We start from the raw sequence: 21,561 nt of genomic DNA on the forward strand, positions 1-21,561 counted from the left end.
TTGCTATGGTAAATAGTGCTGCAATGAACATCGTTGTGCTAGTGGATTTAGTATGTCCTTGTGAAAGTCCATTTCTGAAACAGCAAAAATAATATTGACACACCCAGTGCTGATGGTGGATACACATATAATACTAGTTATACAGGAGGCTGCGATCTAGAGGACTGAGGCTGAAAACTTAGGCAGAAAAGTTCATGAAACGCTCCAAACCAACAAAAAGCAGGACTGAAAATGTGGTGTGTGCACCCTTTCCCTGCAAAAAAAAAAATGAAACAACTCTGGGAACAAGTTTTTACTTTTTGAACATTATGGCTATCTTCTTCCCTTTTTTTCTATTTTTTTTCTGGTTGGTCATGGGGCTTAAACTCTGGGCCTGGGTGCCATCCCTCAGGTCTTTAACTCAAGGCTAGCACTCTATCACTTGCGCCCCAGCACCACATCCATAGCTATCTTCTTCTAAGTACACCTGGCTATAAAGGAAATAGAAAGTAAAACAAAAAACTGTGAGAGTCTATCTTATCCCAGTTAGACTGGCCAATATTGTGAATTTGAACAAAAGCAAACATTGGCGGAGGATGTCAGGAAAAAGGAACCCTATTGCACTGTTGGTTCCTAAACTAGTGTAACACTCTGGAGGTTCCTCAAATAATTACATAGATCTTCTTTATGACCCAGCCATACCACTCCTGGTATCTACTAAGAACATCACAAGCCAGGATATGTTAAGGACACCTGCACAGCCATGATCACTGCTGTACTCTTCACAAATAACCCAGATGAAACAGCCTGGATGCCCCACAATACATGAGTGGATTCAAGATATGGGGTACCTATACACAATAGAATTTTACACAGCCACTAGAAAGAATAATATGTCATTGCAGGGATGTGTACAGACCTACAACAGCCTACAAGTGAGGTAAGCCAAGCTCAGAGAGACAAATCGCGCATGTTTCCTCTCCCATGAGAAAGACAGATCTAAATTATATCAGGACATAATGAAGTATATAGTATTCTAGGCATTCACACACAGTGAGATCAAAGGAGGACAATCTTAGGAGAGGAACACGAAAGCAAAATGCCTATGTGTCTCTGATCATACAAAATAGTATTTTTCCTAATGAATGCAAGGAAATGGAAACAAGAGTTTGTTCTTTTTTCCCCCTCTTTTTGTTTTCTTTTGGTTCTTTTTGTTTGTTTATCTGTCTTTGGGAGAGCAAGAGGGGCCCGGAAATGGAGAAATAAAATAAGGGTGGACAAATGCAGCAGTGGTACCCACTGGACAGTGTAGAAAATGAACTATACAACTTGAGGGTGGGGAGGGAAGGGGAGAGAGCAAGGGAAGGGATGACATTGTACAAAAGAAAATGTGAAACTTACTTTTTACCTGACTTAGGTAACTGTAACCTCTCTGTACATCACCTTTATTATTTTTTGCCAGTCCTGGGGCTTGAACTCAGGGCCTGGGCACTGCCCTTGAGCATTCTCAAGGCTAGCGCTCTACCACTTGAGCCACAGTACCACTTCGGATTTTTTTTCTGAGTATGTATACTGAGGAATTGAACCCATAGCTTCGTGCATGCTAGGCAGGCACTCTAACACAACGCCTGGTCCCTGTATATCACCTTTATAATAACAATAAAAAAAGAAATTTGGAGTACAAGAAAGCACAGGCTTCCCCTACTAGATTCTGAAGAAGGCCAGAATTCTCCCTTTACTCCTCACCCCACCCCAGCTTTCCCTGCGTTGCCTTTCTCCTGCACAATGTCAGCCACTAGAGGGTGCCATGAGAGCGTGTTTCCAAACCAGCCTGGCACCAACTCTAAACAGCCATCAAGCAGCTCTGGTCTTTGGATGCCTGTACAGAGGAGGTTATCGAGACTAGGAGGACACTTCATGAGTTTTGCATGGTTTCAAGGGGAGTCAGAGAGAAGGATGACGTGAAAGAGAAGCAGGAACTTAACAGAGGAGCTCTTGAGAACGGGACTGGGGTAATTGTGGGAAAGTCACAACTTAACCTGTGTCTAGACAGCCAAGTTTTCTGGTAGCATAGGAGTTTCTGAGTCCAGGAGTTGAAAACATGACTACAATGCTATGACCTTGGAGCGGATCTGGCATGTGAGGTTGAGCAAGGGAAGCAGAGCCAGTTGAGACCCTAGAAGACTTGGGTCTGAGAAATATGAACAGGAGTCTACCTCACATTGTATTATACAGATATAATTCTCAGGCTGGGCTAGACTCTTAAGCCAGGGATAAGCTGGAAGGAGGGAACAGGTAATTAGAAGCCAATGGGACATCAGTGTCCACTTCAGCTCCAAACCAGAAGGAAGCTTTGTCACCAACATAGTGGGAAAGTTCAGGCCCAGGAACTCAGGCTCAGGCCTAGGGCTTACCACTAATTTCAAACGTTTATGCTGTCTGGGTAGGAGCTATGGAATACAGGCTCTGCTCCTTTCTAAGGGGCCAGAGACCCAGTGGCTTGGGATAGATGCTGCTATTTAGAAAGACTTACCAAGTCCAGCCAAGGCCAGCCTCCCCCTGGGAAATCAAGTCAGGCCCGTGCAAGGCTAGTGTGCAAGGCTGGTGGGAACTGGTTGTGCATTCACAGAGCATGGTAATGGTTCAGCACTGCGCTCCAAGCTACAGGCTCACCATTGTCATATTGCTGTCACTGGATCTCAGCTAAGAGCCTTCCTTTCCTTTCCTCTGCAAAGGCCCCCCCTCATTGTCCCGGGAACCCTTTGACCTTCTCAGCCTGCAGCACAGCCCTCTCTGACTCACCCTGCCAGCTCTATCTGACTCTCCCCCTTCTCAGGGCAAGCACATACCACGCTTCTAGTGGCTGGTACAAACCAGATCCCTTCTGCCTTCGTCTTCCTCCCTCCCCCTGGAATGTTCTTTCCTGTCCCATCTCCCTGATAAGCACTGAGTCATCATTCTCCAGAACTACTGAAGCCTCCCTGAGATACCTGGCCAGCCCCCACCTGGGAGCAGGTATAACGCTACGTACCGAAGCTACAGTAACCATATGAGTTGCTGGTCACAAATCCACCTCTCCCTTTATCCCTTGCCCAAGAGGATTCTGGGAAAGGAGAAAAGGGCATTCCACTCTTAGGAAGAGAGCACTTTGAGTCAAAGAAAAACAGTAAACAGATCAAGGCCAGTAGTCTAGTCCTAGCCTCTCAACACCACAAAAACAGGGTTTTGGCTGCTTGTTTGGAGGTAGGCCCAGGTGATCAGGGATAAAGAGGAGGGTCATTAGACATGGATGACTGGGATTCTTGCTTGACTGGATGTCACAGAGCTTCTGCTGTAACTAGATTATATAAGGAAGTGCAGAGATGCACCTGGAAGAAAGCTCAGGAGCCTGACCAGAGTTAGGCCAAGCTGAGAATCTATATCACGACTCTTCTGTGTTTCTCCTTTGCTGAAATCCCATTAAGCAGACCCTCAAATTATTTAAAAAAAATCCACCAAGAACAGGAGGTATAAAAGCAAAAATAAAAAAAGGCAATGCAAAAAATATGTTTGGAATATGACTGTTTGCTTAGGAGAATCTGGAAGCGTTTTCCAGGGAGGGGAAAATTAGATCTGGAAGTGCTTAGTGTGTTTCTGGTGTCCTGGTCAGCTGCTCTTCCTTCCACAGCCACCATGAGAGGCACCTGATAGGAACACATAGTTGATGTCACCTTCAAGGGAGACCACTCTCACTCCGACCCCTGAGGGAAAGTGTGTCCCCTCTAACCCGAGGGGACCTTCTGTGTGTGCTCTGTCTGGCGTCTCTTCTAAGGGCAGAAGTATCCACTCTGTTGCACTGCTTTGTTATTCTGCTAAAACAGATGCCTGTACTGGGCAAAAATTAGAGGTGGCATTTCCGGTTTCCTTGGTGACAGCTTCTCTCAAGGTTTCTATTTGGCCATATGAGGGCTATTTTGGGATGGGCTGTGAATCACTGGTGGGGACAGAGGCTTGCAGAGGAGAGGAGTTCTCGAAGTTCGTCTGCAATTACTCTGGCAGAAGGCAGACTCTGAGTCAGACACTGACTCAGTACTGACAGGAAGTTCAGGGCAGGACCCCAACAACAACAACAACCGAATCCATGGTGGTATCCAAGGTCCACGCCCTGGCCTGACACAGCTGTTGAAGGTTTCTATGAAAGTCTTGGGCTGTTTTTGTGTGGTGTGGTGTGGACTGGGAGAAAGCCTCAGCCCTTGTGAGATGGGCATTGAGATGAGGCTTTCAGGAAGGAGTCCAGGTTAGAGGGGATCATGGAGTGAAGCCCTCAGCCAGGATTAGTGGCCTCTGAAGAAGAAGGAGAAGAGAGCTCTTTTCTTCTGGGATGAGCATGGGGGATGGGCCATGTGAGGATGCCTGGAGAAGGCAGTTGTCTGAAAGCCGGGAACACAGCTCCATAGAGGCACCAGAACAGGCCACACCTGATTTAAGCCACCCAGCTGTGGTATTTTGTGATGAAGGGAGACATTTTGGTATGTGACTGTTAACCTTCCCAACTCTTCAACCCCAGTGCCAGGGACGGAGGCCTGGCTCTGGATGGATGGCCTTGGAGCTCTGTTCCAGCTCTACAAATGTCAGTCATTCTTATGAGGGGGTTGTGCTGATGATAGTTACCTAGTTTGTACAGAGTTTATGGTGGATTTAAAAAAAAAGAAAAACAATACTTGAGCACTGATGGCTCATGATTGAATTCCTAGCTAATCAGGAGGCTAAGACCTGAGGATCATAGTTGGAAGCCAGCGCAGGCAGGAAAGTAGGTAAGACTCTTAGCTCCAATTAACCAGCAAAGAAAGCAAGTGTGGAACTGTGGCTCCAGTGGTAGAGCACTAGCCTTGAGCAAAAACAAGTCTCAGGGAAAGCACCCAGACTCTGAGTTCAAACCCCAAGCCTAGAAACAAACACACCAATCAAAACAACTCTGGGGGCTGGGGGTTTGGCCAAGTGGTAGAGTGCTTGCCTAGCATGCACAAAGACCCAGGTTCCTTTCCTTGGTACCACATACATAGAAAAAAAGCCTAAAATGGAGCTGTAGTTCAAGTGGTGGCACTCTAACCTTGAGAAAGTCCAAGGACAGTGCTCAGGCCCTGAGCTCAAGCCCAGGACTGGCCTAGGACGGGGTGGCTTGTGATATTTTTCCTTAATAGGGCCATGTTACTCCTGGTTGACTCAAAGAATCTTCCATGTCCACTGGGAGACTGTGGCAACTCTTGAGCTTTGGCTCAAGTGGTTGAATGCCAGCCATGAGCAGAAAAACAAAGGGATAGTGCTGAGGCTTTGAGTTCAAGTCCTAGTGTCAGTGCGCGTGCTCTCTCTCTCTCTCTCTCTCTCACACACACACACACACACAGACACACACACAAACACATAAATTCTGACACTTTTTGAAAGTACAAACATTTATTAAATCTGAAAATTCAATGCATATTTAAGAAGACTTCCATCAGCTTTTCCATTATCCAGGCTCAAGGGCATGAGGTCAGAGTGAAAGTCATGAAGTTATGCTCAGGGCCAGGCACTCCCCTTTGTGGCATGCTTCATCATGGAAGGAAAGAACCCTGACTGGATCAAGGACTGGGCCTGAGTCTTTTGGCCTGGTGCCTTTGGGTCTAATGTAATTCTCTGTTACTGTTTTCCAAAGAGGTGGGTTAGAGCTTATAGACTCGCCAACTGGCACTTAGGGGTCCTGTTTCGAGTTGCTCATAGGCTTGTGCCTCAAACCAAAGCTTTCTCCTGAGCTTCTCATTGGTTGGCCAATAAGGAAGCCTGTTGTCTTATGTTATATGTCTTATGTCCCTTGGTTTCCCCAGGGAAGACCCTGATTCAGTAGATGGGGTGGGGCTAAGGTATACCTGTATAATCTAACCTATGCTCAGGCAATTGATTCTGTACCAATGAAGCTTAGTATGTTATTGTGTGGAGTGGGAGAAATGGCCTCTGACCTCTTGCAGGTCCCTTCATATGGATTCATTTGTCCTAAAAATATGCTCAGGTTGGCATTGTATATACACCCTGAAGTGATCTAGGGAAAGGTGGAGAAGAGGAGCCCAGGTTGGTCTCATGCTGTGGGTCAAAAGCATTGTCTGGAAAGCCCTGGAAACTGGGAGCTAGAAAACTAAAAGATTACTGAAGTTCCCAACCCCACCCCATCCACAGCCAAGGTCCTACAAGCAGGGCCCTGCTAGAGACTCTGGTTGTTTCTTGGCTGCTTCTTTCATCTGGTGCCTTCATGGGTCACTGCCCACCAGGCTCAGGAGGGCATTCTTGTAGTCACCGCTGGTGTCACTCTGGGCAAAGAAAGCACAGGATTCAAAAGGAGTGTTTGTGATCCTGGTCTGGCTCTTCAGGAGGAGATGTTGTTAGAATTGCTGAGTTATGCTTCTTGAGTCTCACCTGGAACCAGATGTGTGCTCAGCTATGCACTTTTTCATTTTGTGTCATTACTGGGGCTTGAACTCAGAGCCTCTTGGTTTCTAGCTCAAGGTTGACTCTCTATCACTTGACCTACAGCTCCACTCCTCGACTGTTGCTGGTGAATTGGAGATAGGAATTTCATGTCTTTTCCACCCAGGATGGCTTTGAACAGTAGAGATTCTCAGATCTCAGCCTCCTGAGTAGCTCAGAGTCACATAGTCAGCCACTCACACATTAAGCATGACCCGACTTGTCTTCAAGACCTGTTATTGCAAGTCAAGGAGCTGGGGTGGAAAGTAGGGAATCTGGAGCCACTCTGTGAGGTGGAGAGAGTGTCTTTGGGCCATACGGACAGCTACCGACCGTCCCTTCACTTCTAGAGGACCTGCTCTGTGGTCTATGAAGTGTTGCTGAGATGTGAGGAGTGGATGGCGGTGGGAAGTCGAGTGGCCTACTTATCAGCTGGCTTAGGTGAGGATCCAGTAGTGTTTATCCCCCAGCAAGATGAACCATAGCATTGATGGCTGGACCCATTTCTTAGCCATTAGCTGGTCCTAACATGACTGTCACACAGCCAGAGGGAAAGCACAAGGCCAGATTGTAATGCTTCCTTTTGAGATAGTTGAGGAACATGGGCTCAAGTGTGGGAAATACACTCACTCTGTCTGCTAAGGGGCAGGGTAGGGCTTGTTCCACCTTGCTCCTCAAGCAGGTTAATCCTTATGGGAATTAGCTGTTCTTTGACATTTAGAAAAACGTTTCCTGAAATCGTGTCGATTTTTAATTACATCTTAAATTTCACCTTTTTCTCTTGTCATCTTGTCTGTATTATCAAATTTGTATCATTAATAGAGCTGTTCATTTCTTTCTTCTCTCTCGCTCTCTCTTTCTCTTTTCTTTGGGCCAGTCTGAGAGCTTGAACTCAGGGCCTGGGCACTATCCCATTGTGTTCAAGGATAGCCCTCTACAAGTTTGAGCCACAGTTCCACTTCTAGCTTTTTGGTGTCCCTACTGGGTTTGAACTGTGGTCCTCAGATCTCAGTCTCCAGAGTAACTAGGATTACAGGTGTGAGCCACTGATGTGTGCGTGCGTGTGTGTGTGTGTGTGTGTGTGTGTGTGTGTGTGTGTATGTTCTAGACTCAGTAGACTGCCAAAGTCCAAGTGGTGAAAGTTCTAGAATCCCCCAATGAAGAGTGATTGTTCTACTCGTACAACCACAACCTGGAGAGAATTAATGACAATTAATGCAATGGAGAGATCATGGCTTACCTCGATCATGCTGCTAAGACTCTTGCCATACATCTTCTGGAATTGACGTTTGATAAGATTTAAGTCAATCTCACTCCTGGAAACAATGTTCCTTATCAGCGTCCCATCACGTGTTCCTGCTCCCTGGACAAGACAGCATCAATTAGCCACCACATCTCTCCTGTCTTAGCTGTCTGGGGCAGTAAGTAAACCTGTATGGATGGGTTCTGGAACTTTGTAGAGGGAAGGAGGAGGAGAACGAATCTCTGTTTCAGAGAGGAAGCTAAAGAATGCTTTGGTGGCCTAGTGTTTGCATTCCCTCAGTACCCTCTTGTCCCCCTGTTTCTTTCCTTATTGAAGCCAAATGCTCCACACTGCAACGCTCATTTGGTTTGTCATATCAAATTCTGGACAGAAAGTACTGATCTGGAAAGAAGATAACTCTTTGAAGCAGCAAAGTCAGTTTCCTGCCTTCTTTTTTTTAAATTTTAATCTTTGATTGTGTGTGTGTGTGTGTGTGTGTGTGTGTGTGTGTGTGTGTGTGTGTGCTAGTACTAGAGCCTGAACTTGAGGCCTGAGCATTGTCCCTGAACTCTTTTGCTCGAGGCTAGTGCTCTACCACATGAATTGCAGCTCTACTTCCATCTTTTTGGGGTTAGAGACAAGAGTCTCATGGACTTTGCTTGCCAGGGCTGGCTATAAACCATGGTCCTCAGATCTGATCTCAGTCTCCTGAGTAGCTAGAATTATAAGCATGAGCCACTGGCTCTTCATACCACTTCCCTGATATTTTTTTGATGCTGTGCTAGGGCTTGAACTCAGGACATGGGCATCGACCCTTAACTTTTTTCACTCAAGGCTTTAGCTCTACCACTCGAGTGACACCTCTATTTCTGGGTTTTTGCTGGTTAATTGGAGAAAAGAATCTCATGTCTTTCCTTATCTAGCTGGCTTTGAACTCAGACTCCTGAGTAGCTAGGATGACAGGTGAGAGCCAGTGGAGACCAGTGGACTTGTGTCCAGTGGAGCTTCATAGCCAAGGGGAAGACATGGCCAGAGGGATTAAGGTTGATGGTATTGTTCTGATTCAGGTCATGTGAACAATATCATACATACATACATCAAGAAAGTGGGCACTGAATTTAGTCTCAGGAAACTGCATTAACTCTATCTTCTAGTTTGTTTCCAGACACCAGAACTTCTACCTTCTGAGTGCTACAGGCACTGGCATTTGTACATAGATCTGCTTTTCAGACAACCGGAAATCTGAGGTTGGCACCTGAGCATAGGTAGGAGCTGCTACTCTCTGCATTAGCCATTGTCAAGGTTGGCTTGATCCCTGGCAATAGCCTTGCATGTGATTTTCAGCAAGTCTGTCCCTTCCTTCCCCAGGCCACGTGGTGCTGGGAAAAGCACAGTTGGGTGGACTTGGGTTCAAGTTGCAGCTCTGTCATCTAGCAGCGGAGTGACCTTGAACCCGAGCCTTGGTTTCCTCATCACTAGAAGTTACCACACAGGTTCTCAGAATTATAAAAGTTCAGGGGCACCTAGGGTCATGCTTGTAATCCAAGCTACTCAGGAGACTGAGATATGAGGATCACAGTTCTAACCTAGAAAGAAAGTCCAATCAACCACCAACAATCCAGAAGCAGAACTGTAGCTCAAGTGGTAGAGGACTAGTCTTGGGCACAAAAAACTCAGGGAAAGTATCAAGGCATTGAGTTCGAGCCCCAGTACTGGCACACACATAACTCCTTGCTTAAATTCCCTTTCTGGAAGGTATGGCTTCCCTGCCCAGGCTCAGTTTCCCTCTGAGAATTAAAAACTTTCTGATGGCAGAAGAGGTCAGGACAAGAGGAACCTGGATATCAAAGGCAGTCGTGGCCTCTATGTAATGGATGTGACACAGGGTTGAATGTAAGGGAGACAGTAGTCAGAACTTTACCTTCATGGCATAGTAGAGTCTCTCAGCAAAGTAACTGTGAAGGTTCCGTGTGCATTTCACTGGTAAACATGAAAGCTCTGTTAATATCTGGAGGAGTTGTCTACATCTTTATTTATTTATATTTCATCACAGGTCTGAAAGGCTGGGCACATTTCTTTGTGCCTTGCCCAGTTCCAAAATGGAGGCTTTGTGTCAAGTGAGTGGGAGCAGGGAAGAGAGCCTGGGGCCCTGAGCTCAGCCCTAAAAATCCTGAGCAGGCAAGCTAAAGAGGAAGATGTGCAACACACTGAAAGCTAGGACATGCGTAACTATCAGCTCAGGCTCATCAGAGGACTGCTCAGACCCACCCAGGACAGCCTCTGAGCTCTCATCCAGGAGACAATAGCACCCTGAATCCTGCCACCCAGCTGCACAGAGGGGTTACAACATGATGGCCACAGGCCATCTGAACTCCCAAGAGAAGCTTGGTGCTAGAGACTAAGGCACCAGGGGACCTGGTCAATTGAACAGGACCTCTACTTGTTCTTCCACGCATGCTCCTTTCCTGAATGGTGCTTCAGAGGCCTGGTGCCCTCCTGGGGAGGTAGCATTTTAACCTAGAGCTTTGCAAGAGCCTGGGCTCTGGAGAAGGCAAGTGTGCTCTGTCTCTCTGGTGATGTGGGACTTTATTCTCAACCTTCAGAGAGTAAGGAGACTTTAAGGGAAGTGTGAGAGGCCCTGTATATCTTCGCTGTTTTAGGATGCTATTGTCTAGAATCTAGGGATAGACTTGAGACACTGAGCAAGGGTAATCAGATACTCCAACACAGACTAGATTTTGTCTCCATGAGACACTCAGGTCTCCCAAGGTGGGAAGTTTCCTAGATGCTAGCATCTCTACAGAGGCAGCCTGAATTGTAGGTGAACACAATGCACAAGCACCCCAATCTCAGCTCCAGGGTTTGAGGGCTTAGATGAAAGGCCCCGCTGTCTGGGTCTCTGTGTAGAGTCCTTACTCTGAATTACTGTCCACTAGATCTTAGCTCTGGACTCCAGATGTGCTCTAGAGTGGGGCTTCTGAAGTAAACCTGGCCTGCAATGTGGGGATGGTTCTCAGTGCTCCAGGGTCAGACCATCACCTTCTCCATCGGGACTCAAACCCCAGAGCACCATTTATTCAACTGGTAGTGGAAGCAAGGGCTAGGTGTTTGGCTTAGGTTCAGACAGGTAGCTTTGTACAGGACAGCATCATTGGAACCCCAATGCTTCCTGTATGGCTGTCGGCTGTCGTGGGCCCAGGGCCTGGACCTGGTGTCATTATAGTTTCTCTCTCTCTCTCTCACTCTCTCTCTCTCTCTCTCTCTCTCTCTCTCTCTCTCTCTCTCTCTCTCTCTCTCTCTCTCTCTCTCTGTCTGCCTATCTCTCTCTCTCTGTCTGCCTATCTCTCTGTCTCTCTCTGTCTCTGTCTCTCTCTCACCCCCCCACACAAACATAAACACATTGCTTGCTTAACATTTGCACGTGCACACACATTGTTTAACGTATATTCATACTCACTAACACTCAAATATACTGACATAAACATATTGTCTCTAACACATCCATGTCTACACACAGTCTAACACACACACACACACACACATTTTCTCTATACCCACACTAACTTACTCATACAATATATACATCCACACCTTTTCTCTAACACACACGTGCACACACATAGTCTAACACATACACTGTAAGGATGTGTAACAACCATCTGTGCACATACATTGTCTTTCATCGCTCTGTCATTCACACCTACACACGTATACACACACAACCCTGAGGATTACTCAGGCAGCACAAAGAACAATCCTGGCAGGACACACTGGGTCTCTAGAGGTGGAAATGTCCCAGGGTCCTGGGCTGAGGGGTGTAAACTGAGAGTCTGGGGATAGAGGGAGTTCCCTTGTAGATCAAGTGTGTCTTTCCTAGTTCCACCTGACTGGGCCTTTGGAAACTCCCCTGTTCAAGTTCATGGCTCTTACCCACGGTGAGCATGGCCTCCTCCAGTGAGCCATGGGTCTCGCTCTTGATACTGTCCTCAAGGGTCTTGTTGGCGATTTTCTCATATTCCTCAAATACTGTGAGAGATAACTCAGTTAAGGGGACATGTAGATGACAGTCTGAGCCTCAGTGCACCACCTCTGCCTCCCTTCTGGTGGCCAGAGTCCAGGGCTCCCCAGCTTTCTCTCCCACTCTGAGTATTCCCTGGCCTCGTCTGGCTCTGCCCCATACCTCTCATCAGGTGTGTGGCACTGCGGGTGCACAGGATGGTGATGAACTTCATCTCATCGGTTCCTCGGATCTTCTCACCTGCAGCGTACAGATCCTAGGATTGGAACAACACAGCAAGTTGCGGAAGGAGACCAGGGAAGTGAGGAACAGTACCCAGAGGCCCAGAGCTGGGCACATAGTCAGCCTCTGTCTACTCAGCCAGACCAACATTCTCAGCGCACAGTCCTAAGCTCCTTTCCCTCCAATAGCTCTGGCTTAAAAGCTCTGTTCTGTACCTGGATCAAACTACTTTAGAAAATTCTCCCCTAACCCTCACCTTTGGGAGTACTGAGGATCAAGCACTCCACTTGTAGACAGACACCCATGCAAGTGTCACCCTGGATCCAGCTCCCCTAGGAATGTAGGTGAATCCTGCCATAATAGCTCCCCCCACCTCTCCCTTCTTTCTCTCTGACTGTTCCCAGTACCCTCCCTTTCTTTCTCAGATACCATAGAGTAGAAGTCTGCAGGGTGCTGGCTTGGCCAGGCTCGACCTATGTCAAAGAAAGTCTCCTCTGGGTGGATGGGATGGTGAGGCTTTCAGGAGACAGACCTCAAGTTCAGATGGCAGGGGCAGGGCACACACTCACCTGTGCGTCTTGGAGGGCCCGTCCTGGGTCCACAAAGCCACTTATATCATCTCTGCTGCCCTAGAAACAGAAGAGATAGCTCTGTAAGGTAGGACAGTGGGTCAGAGCATGAGGGACTGAAAGGACCGTGGGGCTTGAAGGGGAGGCAGGGCAAGGCTGCCAATTTTGGCCATGGGGCTTTGAGCAAGCTAGTTATCCTCCTCAAGACTCAGTTTTCTCATCTGTACATTGGGAGTGGGAGGGATGCCTCACTGGGATTGGAGAGGCCAAGAACCAGGCACAAGGCCTACATGAGGGACCCATTCAGTGGCAGGATGATCTCCTCTTTCCCAGGTGCTTCATCTGGCTGAGCCAGGAGAGATATGGGGCCTACAATGAGGGCCTTCTCATTATCATTCATGGCTGATATACACAAACCAATGAGTTGTTCAATGACCCAGTCCCTGTTTCACTGGATCTACTTGAGGCCTGCTCCCTGGGGTGGAGCTGTTGAGATCCTCATGCCACAGAGCCCCAGGGAGCCTGGGCTGTAATACCTGTAAGAGACACACCAGGATACGCTCTAGATAGCCAGTCGTGTCTGCTTGGATGTCTTCCTCCAGGCTGGACCCATAGTCTGTAGGGAAACAGGACCAGAAAATAAAGGGACTGATCCAGGGGCTGACTCAAGGGCCCTGTTTTCCAGACCTTCCACTCAAGTCTTCTGTCTCTTTCCTTCTTCTGAACCTCCTTGACACTCACACTTTTCTCCTTGGATACCATAGAATGGAGACCTGATCTTGATACAATGTCAAGGCGTCAGAGCTTCGTCCCCTAGGTGGTCATATAGAACCAGGATTGACATGACACTCAAGGCACAGAAATAGGCTAGGCCAGAGAGCCAAGCTAGCGGCTACCAGTGGAACCAACAGACAAACTTACAACCATGTTCACAGCATGGAGAACTAATTGTCTTTGCTCGATTTGTAACTTGTGGATTCTGAAGGACAGTTGGATGGTGGTCTACATACCACCATACATATGTATGCATGTATGTATGTATGTATGCATGTATGTATGTATGTATGTATGTATGTAGCTAGCTAGCTAGCTAGCTAGCTAGCTATAAACATTGAGGGGATGGTGGAATTGCAAGACCTGGGGTGAATGATGAAGGGGTGACATTGTTCAAGATGTCTTATGCTCATGATCTGATGTGTTGAATTGAAACCTCTTTGTACAACTTGTGAGAAAAGCTGTCTTTGTAGTTTTTAATCAAAGTGAGTCTTTTCTGTCAACGTGGATTGCTTCCTTTCTATCAATCTTGTAAGAATTGATTTTCTGAAAAGTTCTTTCTTTGGCCAGGTAGCTTGGTCTTTGTTGATTACATTTTTGTTAGATCCTTTTCCTGCTACACTTTAATTAAGACCTCCTGTTACAAAGCTCACTAAATTTTCATTACATCCTTGTCCTGTTAATGAAGCTACATCTTTTTTTCAGATTGTGAATCTGAGCTCAACCCATCTGATCAAAGGGGTGGGGCAGCCTGGAGGCTGTGGGTGTTTCTTTGCTCTATTTTCTAGCTAATGGTGCACCCTCTGCAGAAGTAAACTTGTCCTTGTCCAGTTCATTTCTATGCATCACCCCAGTATCTTGAAGGCATAGCCTAACAAAATATTCAGAAATAATAAAAAAGAAACAATAACAACAAAGATCCCCAATGAAGCTCTAGCCAATGACCATCTAGGATCTCTTGGATCAGACTCTTGACAGCCAAGAAAGATCCATCCTGTCTGCTTCTGGCACAGCCAGAGCCCTGAACGGGAAGACGTCCGAGTTGGGCACATGCCTGCATATTTGAAATTGGGTCTGAGGTCATTGCCAGGCACAGGAGCTGACACTCAGCATTTCCATGTGGAGGGTCTTTCTAGTGTGGTCCAGTTCCCTTGTGAACTGTGTGACTCTTCTTCTCTGGCTGACAAAACCCATGCCAGTCCCAAGCAAGCCTTTAACTCAGGTCTTGGTACCCTTTCACCTTGACAGCGCCTTACCTTCTTCATAGGCCTTCATGATCTCACGTAGTTGATGTTTGGTCCGAGAGGCCAGGATCTCAATGATGACTCCCTCTTTTGTTCCTAAGCCCTGGAGACAGAAACCTCTGTGTGCTGGAGTGTTCTGCCTGTACATGGAATTCTACTCTATCCACTCTCTCTTTTCAAGCCTCAGCAAACATTGGCCTTGACTCAAATGGGGCCTCTGGTATGGGGGGTGGGGGATGTTACTGGAGGAAACCACTTAGGTAAGCTCTACTTCAACTCTCCCTCTTTAGCTGGGTGATCTCCTCTGAGGATGGGAAGATGTTACCTGTCTAGTTTAAGCATTTTTATTTACAAATGAGGATATTAACCATCTCTACCCCAATGTATGCAAGTGCCTGGTCTCACTCACATAGAAAATACCTCTTCAATAAAATAATCACTCTACTGAGCTCCAGATCCTTTTTAATCTACAAAAACAAGAGGACTGGTCTGGAGTCAAGAGGATCTAGGAGGTCATACATGGAACTGTTAGGTGAATTTCTATGTTTCTCTTTTCAGGGATGGTACTTGGATTTGAACTCAGGGCCCAAGGCTTGCTAGGTTGGTATAATACATCTGAGCCATCCTGGGTTTGGATGGCTGTGTGCGTAGCAGGTGGTCAGCTCACTGGGCTCAGCCATGATGGCTCACCCATCTACCTTCATAGCATCGTGTAACTCCTTGGCCTCGTATCTATATGGTGGGTACATGAGGGCCACGATGAGTCGCTCAAGCTTGCCACTCAGCTCTGACTTCAAAGTCTCAGTGAGGTCCTAAGGAAAGAACAAGGGAAGATGGGATGAGATGTCTGACCTTTAGGTCCGTAAGAGTGCCCGGGAGTTCAGGCTGCATTCCCACACAGCCTCTGCCATGTGCTTGCTACTGTCTCTTAAACCAGCTGCTCAGTCTTTCTAAGCAACAGCATCCTTACCCGTGAAACAAAAATTGTACTATTGTTTAGGGAGTATGAAGGGAGTGTGACTCAGTTGAGCACATAAGCAGTGCTGGACACATTCTAAGCTCACAGCGCTGTGGGTGGCTATCTGCTGCTGAGCTCACCATTGAAGGCTTGCCATTCGGCTGGGAGGCACTCAGAGAAGAGTAGGAGGGAGGGGGGAAAGAATCAGAAAAGCAAGGAAGGTAAAACATAAAGGAAGGAAGGCAGAATGAGATGAAAGGGGGGAAAAGGAAAAAAAGGAAAAGAGGAAGAGAAGAAAGGAGGAATGGAGGGAGGGAAGAAGGAAGGGAGGAAGGAAGGCAAAGAGGAAGGGAGAGAGAGGGAGGGATGGAAGAAGAAAAGAAAGGAGGAAGGATGAAGAATGGGAAGGAGGAAGGAAGATAGAAGAAGAGAAGAAAGGAAGGAAAGAGGAAAGGATGAAAGGAAAGGAGGAAGGGAGGAAAGGAAGAAGGAAAAGGGAGGAAAGGTAGGAGGAAGAAAGGAAGGAAAAAAGAGAGAGAAGAAGAAAGGGAAAGAAGGACAGGTTATATTTCAGTATTTTTCTTTTAAGGATTTTATCCAAAGAATTAACAGACTACGTGGAGGCTATCTGCAGAGAGTAACACAGACCAAGCACTTCGTAAGCCTGGACTTAAATCCCAACTTTATTGCGTATAGGCTGTGGGACCTTGGGTAACTTACTCAGTTTTCTCTGACATCAGTTTCTCCAAGTATCGAATTTGGAGAATAACAAATAGCTCTAAGGATTAAGAAAGAGGGATAATAAAAATACACATTGATTTCTTTCCCACCAAGGGAATGTAATTAATCTTCCAGAGATAGGAGTAATGTTTCTTTTTCCTCTTCTTCTTCCTCCTCCTCTTCTTCCTTCTCCTTTTTCTCCTACTCCTCTTAATGCTAGTATTAGGGTTTGAGCTCAGGGTCTGAGCATTGTCCCTTAGATTTTTTTTTTACTCAAGGCTAGAGCTCTGCTACTTGAGTGACTTTGGGCTCTGCTACTTGAGTCACTTTGGGCTTTTTGGTGATTCATTGCAGATAAGAGTCTCATGGACTTTTCTGTTCAAGGGGGCTTAGATCCCTCAAATCTCAGCATTTGAGCAGCCGGGATTACAGGCATAAAGTACTAGCGTCTAGCAACTTGCATTTCTTTTTGTGTTCTGTGAGCACCTCCAGATGTCTGGCTCTGTATCAGGGAAAGTAAAGTGTTTATAGAGTTTCCTGGTGACAGAAGGGATAAAGTAAAATTAGCTCCAATAAGAGGAATATATGCCTATACATATACTCCTGGCCTGTGTTGAAGAGGGTATAGGAAAGAGCCAGAAGGCAAGAAATAGAACTTAGCTCAGAGGTTAAGGAACAACCAAGTATAAAGACCAGCAGATAGAGAAGTCAGAGAGGAAGTGGGTCGGGTGATAGTCAGCACTATTCTCAAGCTCAGAAGTTATAAATAGGCCTGCCAGATAAAACAGAAATGTCAGCTAAACTTGAACTTCAGAATGAATAAGGAATAATGGTTTCGCTGGGCACCAGTGGCTTCTTGGGTAATCTCAACCACTCAGGAGGCTGAACTCTGAAGTTCACAGTTCAGAGCCAGCCCTGGAAGGAAAGTCTTTGAGATTCTTATCTTCAATCAACCAATGAAGATCTAGAAGTGGAGCTATGGTGCAAATGGTGGAGTCCTTGCTTTAAGCAAAAAAGCTAAGGAGCACAGCATAGGCCATGAGTGAATGGAATCACTAGTACTGGTATGTGATTGTACACACACACACACACACACACACACACAGATGAATAATACATAGGTTCAGCTTGGGAATGTCTCATATGCTTATTTTCCAATGGGCTGGCTGGAGAGGACTGGTCCAGGGTTGAGCTGCCCCCAGGCTGCAGACCCCAGTCTTCTCCTTACCTTGCCGAACTGAGCCTTGAAGGACTTGGCGATCTGCTGCCTCTGGGAATTGCTTCTCCGTGTGAGCACGTCTATGATGGCCTGCTCGTTGGTCCCTACAGGAGAACAAAACACGAATATCCTTTCTACCTCCAGGGGACAGAGAGGGCAAGGGAGGGGAGATGACAGCTGCTTGCTCTCCTAGCAGTGAGAGCATCTCCTGGATAACTATCCCCAAAGGCCTGGATGATTTTCATTGTGTAAATCAAATGCTTAGCAAATCTGCCTTCTGTCCCCCCGGCCACCCATGTGATATTAGGTGTGACCTAGATCCAGTCTCACAGGGAAAGAATTGGATGCTGCTCCTGGGCCTTTTGGAATTTGGCCAGTTAAGTTTCCCCACCTTGCCCTCCATTGTGTTGGTTATGGCTGAGAAGGTCATGACTAAGAATCCAGACCAATGGGTCTGAGAGCCTTCCTGTGGTCTTGTCATCTAGCTGAGGGGTGGATCCTAGCAGGGTGGATCTCACAGGATTTGTGCTTGGGAGCAATGGCCATGCAAAGGCTGGCATGGGGTATCCTTTTCTCCCTCTGTCATGCGGTGGGTGGCATTGGGTAGACTCTGGAAACAGGCAGGAAGTGGGGTGTGTGGCCAGCCACCATAGAAGGATAAACCACTCATGTGGCTGATGTCTCATAGGCTTGAATATGGCCCCATAGAATTCTTGTATAGCTCTATGCCAGGGCCTGTACCAAGCCAGCCATACCAAACTCATGGGGTAGAGGAGGGGCTGTTGTACAAATGAGAGAGCTCAGACTGGTGGAGCAAAGCAGATGGACACGGCAGATGGCCACTCTTATTCTCACTCGTCACTCCAAGAAGGAACAGTCACCCACCTCTGAGCCTGTGTGATAGTGCATATAAAGAAGTCATCCTCAGAGTAAAACAGGACACCCCCCTCCCATCACTGGTTGTGTTCTGACATCTGCTCTGCAGGGTATTGAACAGAATCTTAGGCACAGCCCATCAGTGGCAAGGCTGCAGATGGTTGCTCACCAATCCCCTTCATAGCTTTGTAGAGGGTCTCTGCATCTGGGTCCGGGTTGAAGTGGGAGCTGCCCTTTACTGTGACGCCCTCCTGTTCAACCTGCAAGAAACCCAGGTCTATTCAATGCCAGAAGGAACCAGGAGGGTAGAGCAGCTTCCTGGCCATTCAGGTCAATGGCCAGTCCCTCCAGTCCCTTGTCCAAGAGGCTAGTACAGCTGGAACAGCTCATGGGGGTTAGATGTAGGTGGAATGTGCTAAGCATGTGGAACAAACCAGATAACCAAAGCACCTGGACCCTTGTTTGGCCAGTCTGGCCCCAGGCATGCTTCCTGGAAGCTTTGGGCGATGCTCAGTGTCATTTCCCAGGTGTGCTTTTCGGGAAGGGCTGGTAAGGGGTGTAGGGGAAGTGGATTTAGACAACTAATCTGAGGGGAAGCTCTGAGATCCCTCACATGAAAAGGACTTCAAACTGGATTTCCATTCAACTCTTCTTTCAACTTTTGCATCATCCTCAGCCATCCGTTTACTCACTCCCCCACTCATCCAATCAGTGGTTTGTTCATTCTCCACTCAGCAGCTACCCAACCACTAAGTTTATCCATTAATCCTTGCCTTGCCCTGCCTGTCTTGCCCTGCCCTGCCCCACCCTGCCTCTCCTCCTTTTCTTTTTTCCTTGTAAACAGACTCTCCGTTAGTCCACCTTCCTTCCCACCTTCTCTCCTTTTCCTCCCTCTCTTCTTTCATTGATTCATCCATCTACCCATCTTCCCTTCCATTTAAGCCTTGAGTTAGAACCTGAAAAAACATAGCAGATTCTGATCCACGGTAAATTTATAAGTCTTTTAATTCAGTGCATTAAACTCTTGCTTGTTTTTGTCAAGACTGGCATTTTAGTACTTGAGGCACACCTCCACATCTGGCATTTTATTGGTTGGAGGCTTGGAGGCCCAGCTAGTAAATGGTGTTCTGGCACTTGACCCATAGCCTGACTCAGATGTTAAGCTCCCCACCTTTCCCACATGTGGGGATTTTCTGGAACGCTTCACTGGAGACAGCCTCACCCACAGGCGTGCCAGTCTTTAGGGAGCTTTGTCTCCTACCCTCAGGTCAATACTTAGGAGACTGTGGGATTCAGTCATTGAAAGAGCTAGCTCTTTCAGGGGCCACTGCTTCTTAGCAGCTCCTTGGGTGGCGCTTATGTCACTGCAATGAGAAGCTGGTGTCACTTACCAAGCTGAAGTTTAGAAAAACAGATTTAATGATCTGCGAACTAGAACCAGGCTGGTTAACTTCTGGAGTGGAGCTCCAGAGTGTCTACTGCAGGGCCTCTTGAAGGGTCTGCCTCAGGCTCCTGCTTGGCTAACTCCAGGCTGATGAATCCAAACACACAACTTTTCACCGGAAAGGTGAGTCTGAGAGTGTTTAACTCCACATCAGACCATTCTGTGATGGTCACAAGGGAGCTCTCTCTCTTCCATTATCAGATGTCCAGCCAACCAGGAATGTTTTTCTTTTTCTTTTTTTTTTTTTGGATTCTGGTCCTGGGGCTTGAACACAGAGCTTAAGTGCTGTCCCTGAGCTTTTGTACTCAAGGCTAGTACTCTACTACTTTGAACCATAGCACCATTTTCAGCTTTTTGGTAGTTAATTGGAGGTAAGAGTCTCATGGACTTTCCTGTCCTGGCTGGTTTTGAATCACAGTCTTCAGATCTCAGCCTCCTGAGGAGCTAGGATTACAGGTGTGAGGCACTGATGCCTGGCTTAGAATGCCTTTCTAAAGAGGGGACAGAAGACACCTTCAGCCTAAGGACTGGCCCCTCCTCATCTCAAAGATAATGTGCTTCCATTCTTTTTACTCCCAGCTCTATCCTGCATCTGGTCCAGCTTTGTGCCCAGAAAGATTTGGTTCTCAAAGGGTATACTTGAACTGGGGAAAATACCTTTATGAAATTGCTTTTAGAAGTGAAAGTGTGGTTCCAGTGGTAGAGTGCTAGCCTTGAGTGGAAAAAGCCAAGTGAGAGCATGAGGCCCCGCGTTCAAGACACACACACACACACACACACACACACACACACACACACATACACACACACACAAAGATTGCTTCTTTCCTTAAGTAAATATATTTTTCTCCTTTAAAGAATTGCTTAGCATCTTCCAAAAACTTTTATAGTTATATCAATATATGGTTGAGCAAAATATAAGAGCTAACATAGAATTGCTAAAATGAAATAAAACAAGATCTACCTGTGACACAATTGCATTGCCACATAGAGTTCCACCATAAAATCCCTCCTTGAGTGGCTGGACCCCAGTAGGGCCCTTCCTTTGAACACCTCCCACCCTTTCAGTTCCCTGAGGCATTTCAAGACTTCTTGTGAAAGTCTTGTCCCATCTCTGCTTTCTTCTCTGTGCCTCCCAGGGCTTGGCCCAGCAGATTCTGCCTTTCTATTCTCTCTCAGCCAGTCTCCTCCTCTCCCCAGTGTTCATTACCCAACATGGCATAGAAATTCATCCCTTCTGAATGCCTCCACTTACCCAAGATTTCCACCAGGCCATCTTGCTCACTTCGTGGCTGTCTTTCCCAGGAAGATGAAGAGACACTAGCTGCTCTCTAGCTGCTACTGAGTGAGTCTGTTTGCACTTGCTGATCTGGGTGGGTGTGGTGGTGTAAGCAGGGCTCGCCCAGCCTCACCCCTGCCCTCCTCTCCCTTGCTCTGGGTTCTTCTTGGCTCTGGGATCCTCCTGTGGCTCCCAGGCCCCACCCAGGTACTGCCCAGGCCTGCCCTGGGGAATCACACCACTGGAGGCAGAATGTTTGGGTGGTGGCACTCCCACAGATTGGAAATTCTGAGGCGCCTTTGAAAACAGGGCTTAGTAAACAGGGCTGTAGTTTCGCAAGGGTTTTGCTAGACATGGATTATGAAAAGAAGCATTCATGTGTCCCTTCCTGAATTCCAGTCTCTACCCAATGAACAGTCCAGGGAAGGACGGGGGAGACAGAAGCCTGCATTCATGGTGGACACGCTATCTGAATCCCTCTGCAATAACCTGTGGAGTTTGTCACAGCCCAAGAGCGTAGGTACAAGCTCTGAGCTGGA

At 47.1% G+C, this 21,561-nt stretch overlaps 1 protein-coding gene across 1 annotated transcript; it reads right to left on the reverse strand.

Annotated features, from left to right (window-relative positions):
- Positions 1 to 5,393: 5,393 nt before the first annotated feature.
- On the reverse strand, positions 5,394 to 21,183 carry LOC150054386 (annexin A8). The gene is made up of 12 exons (XM_090346738.1): positions 20,999 to 21,183; positions 18,469 to 18,559; positions 17,433 to 17,527; positions 15,225 to 15,338; positions 14,539 to 14,629; positions 13,045 to 13,124; positions 12,509 to 12,568; positions 11,880 to 11,973; positions 11,630 to 11,725; positions 9,621 to 9,679; positions 7,697 to 7,819; positions 5,394 to 6,299 (listed from the first exon to the last, which is right to left on the reverse strand). The coding sequence occupies exons 1-12, from the start codon at positions 21,017 to 21,019 to the stop codon at positions 6,240 to 6,242; spliced, it is 984 nt and encodes a 327-aa protein (XP_090202864.1). The 5' UTR covers positions 21,020 to 21,183; the 3' UTR covers positions 5,394 to 6,239.
- Between the last annotated feature and the right edge of the window lie 378 nt (positions 21,184 to 21,561).

Source organism: Megascapheus bottae, chromosome 15, assembly GCF_031878675.1.
Source record: "Megascapheus bottae isolate mThoBot1 chromosome 15, mThoBot2.hap1, whole genome shotgun sequence".
NCBI lineage: Eukaryota > Metazoa > Chordata > Mammalia > Rodentia > Geomyidae > Megascapheus > Megascapheus bottae.

Bases quoted from the DNA above. Each gene is read 5' to 3' on its own strand.
- LOC150054386 (XM_090346738.1), bottom strand. From the start codon at position 21,019: ATGGCCTGGTGGAAATCTTGG. The intron at 7,820-9,620 runs GTAAAGTTCTGA...TGTCTTGTCCAG, and splicing joins GACTCTACTATGCCATGAAG to GGAGCAGGAACACGTGATGG. The intron at 6,300-7,696 runs GTAAGCCATGAT...TTCTTTGCCCAG, and splicing joins GTCTTAGCAGCATGATCGAG to AGTGACACCAGCGGTGACTA.